Source organism: Loxodonta africana, chromosome 3, assembly GCF_030014295.1.
Source record: "Loxodonta africana isolate mLoxAfr1 chromosome 3, mLoxAfr1.hap2, whole genome shotgun sequence".
NCBI classification, from domain to species: domain Eukaryota; kingdom Metazoa; phylum Chordata; class Mammalia; order Proboscidea; family Elephantidae; genus Loxodonta; species Loxodonta africana.
Window position 1 is genome coordinate 30,971,389 of NC_087344.1, and position 13,005 is coordinate 30,984,393.

General features: G+C 44.0%; 1 protein-coding gene across 3 annotated transcripts in view; it reads left to right on the plus strand.

The window, feature by feature from the left end:
• Nucleotides 1–8,670, plus strand: part of LOC100659544 (cytochrome P450 4F3-like) — a 32,006-nt gene extending 23,336 nt beyond the window's left edge. The window contains exons 10-13 of one of the 3 annotated variants that reach the window (XM_064280895.1): nt 4,694–4,827; nt 4,921–4,985; nt 5,155–5,237; nt 5,621–8,670. In XM_064280895.1, the coding sequence (XP_064136965.1) occupies nt 4,694–4,827; nt 4,921–4,985; nt 5,155–5,237; nt 5,621–5,822 (484 nt within the window). In that variant the 3' untranslated portion in view covers nt 5,823–8,670. The remainder of the gene's footprint in view (nt 1–4,693; nt 4,828–4,920; nt 4,986–5,154; nt 5,238–5,620) is intronic. The other 2 variants (XM_023552280.2, XM_064280894.1) reach the window with 2 other exon arrangements.
• Nucleotides 8,671–13,005: the final 4,335 nt, after the last annotated feature.

Below are 13,005 nucleotides of genomic sequence, written 5' to 3' on the forward strand. Positions count from 1 at the left end.
GAGATGCTCTCAGAATTCTTTCTGTGTCTTTGGTTTCAGAAAGCTTGATTATGATATGTCTTGGTGACTTCCTATCCTGTATGGAATTCATTGAGCTTCTTGGATGGGAATCTCATCTTTCACAACAGGGAAGCTTTCTGACAGCAATTCTTTAAAAATTCTCTATGCATTTTTTCTTGTCTCCTCCTGTTCTGAAATTCCGATCATGTATAGACTGTTCCTCTTGATAGTGTCCCACATAACTCTTAGGGTTTCATTTTTCTTTATTCTTTTTTCTGATCGTCCCTCAAATAAATTAGTATCAAGGAATTCATCCTCTATCTTGTTGATCCTTTCTTCCATTGAGTCCTGGCATTGAGTTATCTATTTGTGATACTTTACTGTTAACTTCTGGATTTCTAGTTGCCGTTTTTGTGTGGTTTCTAATTGTCTGTTTATTTTGTACTTATATTGTTTTCCTGAATTCTTCTAGAGTTTTGTCTGTGTTTTCCTGAGAAGCCTATGTGTAAGTCTTTTTGAATTCCTTATCAGGTAGTTCTATTGCCATTTCTTCATCAGGAAAATTTTCTGTTCCTTTATTTTGGTTACGTGCTTTAGTCATCTTGTCCTGTATCTTTATATGATTTGATATTGTCTGCTGTCTCTGAGGCATTGAGGTATTACTTCATTCATTTATTGATTGTATATTTGTTTGCTTTGTCATGGTTTTTTGTTTTGTGGTGACAAGGGTTGGGTGGTCTGGGTCCCTCCACAGCCCTTGTGGAACTGTGGGGTCCTTCTGGGTTGGTGCTAGCAGTTAATGCATCTGCTGGAGAGCAGGACAGGTTGTCTTCATAGCCACAGTTTAGCAATGTTACACAAATGGACAGGGTAGGCCCTTTATGTGGGCATGAATTGGTGTCTCAGGAGGTGGTGGAGATCAAGGGGTCTCAGTGCATGTGGGGTTGGCCTATGGAAACTGGCTGGACGTAGGATGGGTGATGTTGCAGCCAGGTGGTTGCTGGGTGTTAACACAGGGAGTGCCTGCCTGTCATTGGAGTCTGTCAGGATGCACCTGGTGGTCACTGGTGATGGATTGTGCCTGTCTAGCCAAGCTGGGTGGTCACTGGACAAGTGCACAGGGGTGTGTCTGCTAGTCGCTGGGCTAGGTTGTGGGGCACACCTGTTGGTTGCTTGGCAATGGGGCTGGGTGTGTTTCCATTACTGTGTGGGCTTCGGGGGATCTCTGCTGATGCAGGGGTGCTACCGCCAGTAGCTGGACAGCAGGCTCTCTACTGCTGGTTGGAGATTGCAGATGGCTCCCTCCACTTGTGGAGAAGTGGGCGCATTCCTGCTAATTACCAGGGCAGGCACACTCCCATGCTGGTTGCCAGGAAGTGGGCAAGCTCCCACCAGTCGCCGGTCTGCAGGTGTACTCTTGCCAGTCATGGACTGCAGGCATGTTCTTGCCAGTCACAGGCTGCAGGAGCGCTCGCATCAGTCTCTGAACAGCAGGCTTGGGCACACCCCACTAGTTGCTGGTCTGGGGAGGCAGGGAGAGGGCTCTCCTTTCTGGCTTCCCCAGGCAACTGGGGCCCACTCTGATTAAATGTGGGGTGGGAGGTGTGCCTGGAGGCTAGCTGGGTGGGGGCCCTCTAGTTGCTACTCTGTTTTACTATTCAATGAGTGTTTCCCGGACAAATGGTCGGGGTTTGCTGCTGGCGAGCAGACCTTTCCCCAGTTCTTGGCTCCCTCCTTTCTCTGTGGTCAGCAGGATCACTGCAGCTCCTGCCCCATCTTTCTGCACTTTCCCTTTTTAGCCCTGGCTTGTATCCTGCTCACCTTGGTTTTTTTTTTTTTTAATAATTTTTAGTGTGCTTTAAGTGAAAGTTTACAAATCAAATCAGTCTCTCACATATAAGCTTATATACACCTTACTCCATACTCCCACTTACTCTCCCCCTAATGAGTCAGCCCGCTCCCTCCTTCCAGTCTCTCCTTTTGTGACGATTTTGCCAGTTTCTAACCCTCTCTACCCTCCTATATCCCCTCCAGACAGGAGATGCCAACACAGTCTCAAGTGTCCATCTGATACAAGTAGCTCACTCTTCGTCAGCATCTCTCTCCAACCCATTGTCCAGTCCCTTCCATGTCTGATGAGTTGTCTTCGGGAATGGTTCCTGTCCTGGGCCAACAGAAGGTTTGGGGCCATGACCGCCGGGATTCCTCTAGTCTCAGTCAGACCATTAAGTCTGGTCTTTTTATGAGAATTTGGGGTTTTTTATCCCACTCTTCTACTCCCTCAGGGGTTCTCTGTTGTGCTCCCTGTCAGGCAGTCATCGATTATCCTGCTCACCTTGTTTTATTCCAGGTTTGTTTGCATAGTATCTCTTTCTCCTGTGTGAGTTCTGTAATGTTGCCTTCTTGTGCTCCTCACCCAGGAACACTACCTGCTTTGTCCCAAGATGGCCACGCAGTGTCTAGCTGGGTGGCAAGGCCCGAGAATCTGTATCTCTCTGCATCTGCTGTTTTCTTTCTCTTTTTTTCACTCAGAGCTCAGTCTAATTCTTCATCCTTCATTTGATGTTCAGGGTTCCAAGGTTGTCATCTGTATCTGTTTCACTTGGTATCTCAGGTCTTTGATGTGGGGAGATGTGCTGGTGCGTCAGTCTAAGTTGCCATTTTGGGCTCCAACCTCTGCTCCATAGGGTTTTCAATAGCTATTTTTTTCAGTGGTAGATCACCAGGTCTTTCTTTTGAGGTACCTCTGGGTAGGCTCGAATCTTCAATCTTTTGGTTAGCAGCTGAGCATGTTCACCATTTGTACCACTTAGGGACTCTACTCAGGGACTCCGTATAGCATGTAGTGCGCTACTAATATTTTTAACAATGATGCACAAAAGTAGCTCTGGAAGGAGTTATAGAAACTCGCAATATGGAAGGGAATTGGATGGTTTTGGACCGTAGGAGTGCGAGAGAAAATCTCTTCTTTTATACTCTTTGATTTTGAACCATCTGGGTGTATTAGCTATGTTGTTGTTGTTGTTGTTAGGTGCCATTGAATTGGTTTTGACTCGTGGAGTCCCTATGCACAACAAAACGAAACACTGTCTGGTCCTGCACCATTCTCACAATCGTTGTTGCGCTTGAGCCCTTTGTTGCAGCCACTGTGTCAATCCATCTTGTGTAGGGTCTTTCTCTTTTTCTCTGACCCTCTACTTTACCAAGCATGAAGTCCTTCTCCAGGGACTGATCCCTTCTCATAACATGTCCAAAGTAGGTGGGACGAAGTCTCACCAGCCTTGCTTCTAAGGAGCATTCTGGTTGTAGTTCTTCCAATACAGATTTGTTTGTTCTTTTGGCAGTCCACCGTATATTCAATATTTTTTGCCAACACCATAATTCAAATGAATCAATTCTTCTTTGGTCTTCTTATTCATTGTCCAGCTTTTGCATGCATATGAGGTGATAGAAAATGCCATGGCTTGGGTCAGGTGCAATTTAGTCTTCAAGGTGACATCTTTGCTTTTTAACACTTTAAAGAGGTCTTTTGTAGCAGATTTTCCCAGTGCAGTGCATCATTTGATTTCCTGACTGTTGCTTCCATGGGTGTTGATTGTGGATCCAAGTAAAAAGAAATCCTTGACAACTTCAATTTTTTCTCCCTTTATCATGATGTTGCGTATTGGTCCAGTTGTATATTAGCTATATATAAAATTAAATAGCCACACACACACACACACACACACACACAAAGGGGGAAAAATAGCAAAAATTTTAATTGAGCTTCTTCATGAATTTTCATTGTTTGTAATGTTTTCTTCCAGTGGATTCTGTTATTTCCCAAGTAAAATATAATATCTAGCAAAAAATATCCTTCCCTCCACATTTTTTTTTGGTGAGGTGTCACTGAGTTGGTTCTGACTCATAGCGACCTTATGTACGGCAGAACCAAACACTGCCTGGTCTTATGCCACCTTCACAATCGTTGCTATGTTTGAGCCCATTGTTGCAGCCACTGTGTCAATCCGTCTCATTGAAGGTCTTCCTCTTTTTCGATGACCCTTACTTTACCAAGCGTGATGTCCTTCTCCAGGGACTGGTCCATTCTGTTAACACGTCCAAAGTATGTGAGATGAAGTCTCACCATTCTCGCTTCTAAAGAACGTTCTGGCTGTACTTCTTCCAAGACAGAATTGTTCGTTCTTCTGACTGTTCATGGTACATTCAATATTCTTAGCCAGCATCATAATTCAAAGGCATCCAGCAAAATATCTAGCAAAAAATTGTATCTTTCCGTCCACATTTCTTTTGTTACTCCTTGTCTAATCGTATTAGCTGGTATTGCCAGTGCAATATTACATTACAGATTGTATTAGCAGACATCTTTGTTTTGCTTTTGACTCATTTGTTCTTTGATTTTTGCTTTTTTTACTCTGCAGAAGATTTTTAATTTTAAGGCAAGCGTATTCACCCTTTCAAGGATGCTCCCTGAGTGTTTTGCTTAGAGGGGCTTCTAAAAATTCAAGGCCAAGTTTTCATATAGTACTTTCGTGATTTTGATTTTCTAATGTATAAATCTTTGGTTCATCTGGAATTTATTTTGTTATAGGGAGTAAGGGTCAGAAGGAGATGGTAAGGGGGTGTAATTGGCTGATGGGGGTGGGGGATAGGGGAGTCTCTGCTCCTCGGTTAATTGTTGGGGTTTCCTTAGGGACGATCTGGCCCAGATGCCCTTCCTGACCATGTGTATCAAGGAGAGTCTTCGACTGCATCCCCCAGTTACTGTCATCTCCCGCTGTTGTACCCAGGATGTGGTGCTCCCTGATGGCCGGGTCATCCCCAAAGGTGACCACAACAGCAGGGGAAGAGGTCCTGGGCAGGGACGGGGCCCATCAGGCAGCGGAGACCTCATTCTGACTGTCCCCTCATTCCTTACAGGGAATATCTGTGTCATCAGCATCTTCGGGATTCATCACAACCCATCAGTCTGGCCTGAGCCAGAGGTGCTGCCCCATCCCTTCTCCATCCATGAGACCTGGGGAGAGGGTGCAGGGCCCTTCCTGGGGAAATCAGACACACTGTCCCTGTACTCTTCCCACATGTGTCTTTTTTGGTCGTGGGTGGCTGTGCTAAGAGACCCCACCCAGCAATGCTGTCTCTCCCTGACCCCAGGTATATAACCCATTTCGCTTCGACCCAGAAAATCCCCAGAAGAGGTCACCGCTGGCTTTTATTCCTTTTTCTGCGGGGCCCAGGTAAGGCCTGCCAACATCTAACACAGGGATGGGACGATGAGTTGCAGGGGTCTGGGAAGAAGTCAGAGCCCCCCATCCCTGAGTGGGGGAACTGAGTTATCCTCCTGGGAGAATTCTGGACAAGGTTCTAGGAAAAGGGAGCAGCTCCAAGGAGGGTCCCTAGATGCTCAGAGCCCCTTCCCCATCTGCTGGGCTGAGTTGGGGGTTAGTCTGAGCCAAGCTCAGGGCACACGAAAGCCCACGTTGGGTTCCAGGGCTCACTTACCACCTCTCTATTCCTCTAGCTAATCTGGGTGGGGGTGGGGGTCCCAGGCCAGTTTCAAGGTGCCATAGCGACCCTAATGGGCATCTTGGGCTAAGTCAGACCTGCTCCCTGCCCGTAGGAACTGCATCGGGCAGACTTTCGCCATGACGGAGATGAAGGTGGTTCTGGCGCTCACGCTGCTGCGCTTCCGTGTCCTGCCGGATGACGCTGAGCCTCGGAGGAAGCCGGAGCTGATCCTGCGTGCTGAAGATGGTTTGTGGCTGCGGATGGAGCAGCTGGGTGCGGCCTGCAGTGACACCCCCCACCCCCTTGCCCCGTAGACGCAACCCCAACTCACCTACCTTAGAGACTCCCAGGAATAAAACTCTGCTGTCACCTCTGGTGGAGTCTCCCTCAGAGCCAGCAGGGACCGTGGGGACCCGGGGGTGGGAGTGGCTTGGTTGAGACGGGGTCAGTGTCTCTGAGCCCAGGATCCTGACTGCAATTGTCCTGACCACAGGAGCCCCTCGCTTCTGCAGGTTCTGTGAGAACCTGATCATGGAATTATCCTGTGGGCGTAGGGAGCCATGGGAGGTGTTAAAGCAGGAAAGGAACCAGGGTTGAGGGTGGACTTAAGGGGCAAGATTGAGGCCCCGAGTCAGGGAGGGGAATCCATAGAGGCAGGTTCCTTCCTTTAGGCTGTAGGTGTCCACCAACATGAAGGTCCAGAACACAGGAGGAGAAGCTGCCAAGGTGTGGGCTCTACCCTTCTCCCTCTGTGTTCTGGAACTTTGTCTTGGAGGATAATTCCAGTCCCTGGAGAGGGACACCATGCTTGGTAAGGTAGAGGGTCAGGTAAAAACAGAAAGACAGTCGACAAGATGGATTGACACAGTGGATTGTGAGGGTGGTGCAGGACCAGATGTTTCGTTCTGTTGTACATAGGGTAGCTATGAGTCGGAACCAACTCAATGGCACCTAACAACAACAATGTGCCTAATAATATCTTGTTTATTAGCATATATAGAGTAATATCAAGTGCTGCGTTCCACACAACAATAAAAAAGAAACTCAAATGATACATAAATTAAAACTTCTCAAGTTAGATAAATATTAATATTTCCAGTATTTTTGGGTGTTTGCTATGTTAGTATTATATTAAATTATTACTCATGTTAGTATTATTTTAAGCATATGCTAGATTGCATCCACTTGTATACCAAACATATTTTAAAGTTAAAGTTATAAATATTATTGTTTACAAAACTTAGGACATAACTCTGTACGTAAATACTATATAGTTAAAAAGTAACTGAATTCATTGAAATGGTTGACTTATTTGAGTTTCTACACTTTTGTGACTCGTCTGGGCCTGGAGTTCCCATTGGTTGTTCACCAGGACATGCACAAGAGCATACCCTTATGTTTGTATCATGGCGAATAGCATTGCTGGCCCTCCTGGCTGGAGTTGCTGGATCAGCAGAAGTGAACGTACAAAACAGTTCCCTCAAAATAGATCAGAGACCTCTTACCTGTTAATAAAATCCAGCGTTGCTCAGTAATGGCTCCTGTCTGTCCAGTTGTATATTGGGTGAATGTCGCAAGATTCATCTGACATCCCAAGTCCTCTTCTGAATCTGGCTTGAATTTCTGGCAATTCCTGTCAATGTACCACTGCAACCATTTATTAGTTATCTTCAGCAAAATTTTACTTGTGAGTGATATTAATGATATTGTTTGATAATTTCTGCACTCTGTTGGATCATCTTTTTTTGGAATGGGCACAAATATGAATCTCTTTCAGTAGGTTGAGCAGGTAGCTGTCTTTCAAATTTCTTGGCATAGACGAGTGAGCATTTCCAGTGACGCATTCATTTGTTGAAATATCTCATTTGGTATTCCATCAATTCCTGGAGCCTTGTTTTTCGCCAGTGCCTTCTGTGCAGCTTGGACTTCCTTCAGTAACATTGGTTCTTGATCGTATGCTACCACCTGAAATGGCTGAACTTCAACCAATTCTTTTTTGTATAGTGACTGTGTATTCCTTCCATCTTCTTTTGATGCTTTCTGCGTCGTTCAACATTTTGCCCTTAGAATCCTTCAATATTGCAACTTGAGGCTTGATTTTTTTCTTCAGTTCTTTCAGCTTGAGAAATGCTAAGCGTGTTCTTCCCTTTTGGTATTCTAACTCCAGGTCTTTGCACATTTCATTATAATACTTTACTTTGTCTTCTAAAGCCATCTTTGAAATCTTCTGTTTAACCTCTTTACGTCATCATTTCTTCCATTTGCTTTAGCTACTCTAATTTTAAGAGCAGGTTTCAGGGTCTCTTCTGACATTCATTGTGGTCTTGTCTTTCCTGCCTTTTTAATGACCATTTGCTTTCTTTTGTACGATGTCCTTGATGTCATCCCACAACTAGTCTGATCTTGGGTCGTCAGTGTTCAAAGCATTAAATCTGTTCTTGAGATGGTCTCCAAATTCAGGTGCAATACACTCAAGGTTGTATTTTGGTTCTTGTGGACTTGTTTTAATTTTCTTCAACTTCAGTTTGCATATGTGCAATGATGATCTATTCTGCAGTTGGCCCCTGGCCTTGTTCTGACTGATGATATTGAGCTTGTGCACGTCTCTTTCCATAGATGTAGTTGATTTGATTCCTGTGTTTTCAATCTGGTGGGGTCCATATGTATAGTCGCCGTTTATGTTGTTGAACAGACACATTTGCAATGAATACGACCATAATTTTTGTCTCTCAAAATTCTATCATGTGATGTCCAGCATCATTTCTATCACCAAGGCCATATTTTCTAACTACAGATCCTTTTCTTTGTTTCCAACTTTGGCATTCCAATTGCCAGTAATTATCAATTCATCTTTATTGCATGATTGATCAATTTTAGACTGCAGAAGTCAGTAAAAATCTTCAATTTCTTCATCTTTGGCCTTAGTGGTTGGTGTGAAAATTTGAATAGTAGTTGTATTACCTGGTCTTTCTTGTAGACATATGGGTGTTATCCTATCACTGACAGCATTGTACTTTAGGATAGATCTTGAAATATTCTTTTTGACAATGAATGTGATGCCATTTCTCTTCAATTTGTCATTTCCGGGATAGCAGACCACATGACTGTCTCATTCAAAATGGCCAATACCAGTCCATTTCAGCTCACTAATGCCTAGGATATCAATCTTCATGCATTCCATTTCAGTTTTGAGAACTTCCAATTTTCCCAGATTTGTACATTCTATGTTCCAGTTATTAAGGGATGTTTACAGCTGTTATTTCTCATTTTGAGTCGTGCCACATCAGCAAATGAAGATTCTGAAAGCTTTACTCCATTGGCATCTTTAAGGTGGACTTTACTTTGAGGAGGCAGCTTTTCCCCAGTCATATTTTGAGTGCTTTTCAACTTAAGGGGCTCATCTTCTGGCACTATATCAGGCAATGTTTCGCTGTTAGTCATAAGGTTTTCTTTTAAATTTGTATTGTGCTTTAAGTGCAAGTTTACAAATCAAGTAGTCTCTCATACAAAAATTTATATACACCTTGCTATATACTCCTAATTGCTCTCCCCCAATGAGACAGCCCACTCCTTCCCTCCGTTCTCTCTTTTCATGTCCATTCCATCAGCTTCTGACTGCCTCTGCCCACTCATCTCCCCTCCAGGTAGGAGATGCCAACATAGTCTCCTGTGTCTACTTGGTCCAAGAAGCTCAATCTTCACCAGCATCATTTTCTATCCTATTGTCCAGTCCAATCCCTGTCTGAAGAGTTGGCTTTGGGAATGGTTCCTGTCTTGGGCTAACAGAAGGTCTGGGGGCCATGACCACCAGGGTCCTTCTGGTCTCAGTCAGACTGTTAAGTCTCGTCTTTTTTTGAGAAATTGGGGTCTGCATCTCACCGTTCTCCTGCTGCTTCAGGGGTTCTCTGTTGTGTTCCCTGTCAGGGTAGTCATCAGTTGTAGCTGGGCACCATCTACTTCTTCTGGTCTCAGCCTGATGTAGTCTCTGGTTTATGTGGCCCTTTCTGTCTCTTGGGCTCATAATTACCTTGTGTCTTTGGTGTTCTTCCTTCTCCCTTGCTCCAGGTGGGCTGGGACCAATTGATACATCTTAGATGGCCGCTTGCTAGTGTTTAATATCCCAGACACTACTCTCCAAAGTGGGATGCAGAATGTTTTCTAAGTGGGATGCAGAATGCTTTCTTCATAAGCTTTTAAGATCCCAGACACTACTCACCAAAGTAGAATGTAGAACATTTTCTTTATAAACTCTGTTATGCCAATTGAGCTAGACGTTCCCCGAGACCATGGTCCCCATAGCCCTCAGCCCAGCAATTCGGTTTCTCAGGGAGTTTGGATATGTCTATGGAGCTTTGATGACCTTACCTTGGACAAGTTGTGCTGGCTTCCCCAGTATTGTGTACTGTCTTACCCTTCACCAAAAAACCACTTATCTATTGTCTATTTTATTATTTATTTATTTTATTGTCTATTTAGTATTTTTCCATCCCCACACCCTTCCCTCCCTTGTAACAATCAAAGATTGTTTCTTTTTTTTTTTTAATTGTGCTTTAAGTGAAAGTTTACAAAACAAGTCCATCTCTCACACAAAAACCCATATACACCTTGCTACACACTCCCAATTACTCTCCCCCTAATGAGACAGTCTGCTCTCTCCCTCCACTCTCTCTTTTCGTGTCCTTTTCACCAGCTTCTAACCCCCTCCACCCTCTCATCTCCCGTCCAGGCAGGAGATGCCAACATAGTCTCAAGTGTCCACCTGATCCAAGAAGCTCACTCCTCACCAGCATCCCTCTCCAACCCATTGTCCAGTCCAATCCATGTCTGAAGAGTTGGCCTTGGGAATGGGTTCCTGTCCTGGGCAACAGAAGGTCTGGGGGCCATGAGCACCGGGGTCCTTCCAGTCTCAGTCAGACCATTAAGTCTGGTCTTATGAGAATTTGGAGTCTGCATCCCACTGCTCTCCTGCTCCCTCAGGGGTTCTCTGTTGTGTTCCCTGTCAGGGGAACATCGGTTGTAGCCGGGCACCATCTAGTTCTTCTGGTCTCAGGATGATGTAGTCACTGGTTCATGTGGCCCTTTCTGTCTCTTGGGCTCGTAATCGCTTGTGTCCTTGGTGTTCTTCATTCTCCTTTGATCCAGGTGGGTTGAGACCAATTGATGCATCTTAGATGGCTGCTTGCTAACGTTTAAGACCCCAGACACCACAAATCTATTCTTGATATGGTTTCTAAACTCAGGTAGGATACACTCAAGGTCGTACTTTGGCTCTTGTGGACTTGTTCTAATTCTCTTCAACTTCATCTTTAACTTGCATATGAGCAACTGATGGTCATTTCCACAGTTGGGCCCTGGCCTTCTTCTGACTGATGATATTGAACTTTTCCATTGTTTCTTTCCTAGATGTAGTCAGTTTGATTCCTGTGTATTCCATCTGGCTAGGTTCATGTGTATAGTCACTGTTTATGTTGTTGAAAACGGGTATTTGCAGTGAAGAATCATTGGTCTTGAAAAATTCTATCATGCGATCTCCGGCATCATTTCTATCACCAAAACCATACTTTCTAACTACTGACCCTTCTTCTTTGTGTCCAACTTTTGCATTCCTATCACTAGTAATTATAACTGCAACCTGATCACATATATGATCAATTTCAGACTTCAGAAGTTGGTAAAAACTTAATTTCTTCATCTTTGACCTTAGTGGTTGGTGTGTAAACTTGAATAATAATTGTATTAACTGACCTTCCTTGTAGGCATATGAATATTATCCTACCACTGACAGCATTGTACTTCAGGATAGATCTTGAAATATTATTTTTGACAATGAATGCAATGCCATTTCTCTTCAATTTTTCATTCCCAGGATAGTAGACCATCGGATTTTCAGATTTGGAATGGCCAATAGCAGTCCATTTCAGTTCACTAATGCCTAGTATATGCGTTTCATTTTTGATGATTCCAATTTTCCTAGATTCATGCTTTGTATCCATGTTCCGATTATTAATGGATGTTTGCAGCTATTTCTTCTCATTTTGTGTTGTGCCACATCATCAAATGAAGTTCCCAAAAGATTGACTCCATCCGCGCCTAATGGCAAAGGTCAACACTACTTTGACAAGGCAGCTCTTCCCGCTATTTTTTAAATTAATTTTTATTGTGCATTAAGTAAAAGTTTACGAATCAGGTCAGTCTCTCATACAAAAATTTATATACACCTTAGTATGTACTCCTAGTTGCTCTAGCCCTAATGAGACAGCACATTCCTTCTCTCCACCCTCTATTTTCGTGGCCATTCAGCCAGCTTCTGAACCTCTCTGCCTTCTCATCTCCCCTGCAGACAGGAGATGCCCATGTAGTCTCATGTGTCTACTTGATCCAAGAAGCTCACTCCTCACCAGTATCATTTTCTATCCTATAATCCAGTCCAATCCCTGTCTGAAGAGTTGGCTTTGGGAATGGTTCCTGTCTTGGGCTAACAGAAGGTCTGGGGGCCATGACCTCCAGGGTCCTTCTAGTCTCAGTTAGACCATTAAGTCTGGTCTTTTTATGAGAATTTGGGGTCTGCATCCCACTGCTCTCCTGCTCCCTCAGGGGTTCTCTGTTGTGTTCCCTGTCAGGGCAGTCATCGGTTATAGCCAGGCACCATCTAGTTCTTCTGGTGTCAGACTGATGTAGTCTGTAGTTAATGTGGCCCTTTTTGTCTCTTGGGCTCATAATTACCTTGTGTCTTTGGTGTTCTTTATTCTCCTTTGCTCCAGGTGGGTTGAGACCAATTGATGCATCTTAGATGGCCATTTGCTAGCATTTAAGACCCCAGACGCCACTCTCCAAAGTGGGATGCAGAATGTTTTCTTAATAGATTTAATTATGCCAATTGACCTAGAAGTCCCCTGAAACCATGATCCCCAAACCCCTGCCCCTGCTACGCTGGCCTTTGAAGTGTTCAGTTTATTCAGGAAACTTTTTTGATTTCTTTCCACTATTTAAAAAAATTTTTTATTGTGCTTTAAGTGAAAGTTTATAAACCACGTCAGTCTCTCATACAAAAATTTATATAGTTGTTCTCCCTCTAATGAGACAGGACATTGCTTCCCTCCACTCTCTACTTTTGTGTCCATTCAGCCAGCCTCTGCCCCCTTCTGCCCTCTCATCTCTTCTCCAGATGGAAGCTGCCCACACGGTCTCAATTGTCTCCTTGATCCGAGGAGCTCACTCTTCACCAGTATCATTTTCTATCCCATAGTCCAGTCCAACCCCTGTCTGAAGAGTTGGCTTTGGGAAAGGTTTCTGACTTGGGCTAACAGGTCTGGAGACCATGACCTCTGGGGTCCTTCTAGTCTCAGTTGGACCATTAAGTCTGGTCTTTTTACAAGAATTTGTCTTCCCACTATTTTTTTTTTTTTACACTTGTCGAAGTACTTTTTTTTTTTATTAACTTTTATTAAGCTTCAAGTGAACATTTACAAATCCAATCAGTCTGTCACATATAAGTTT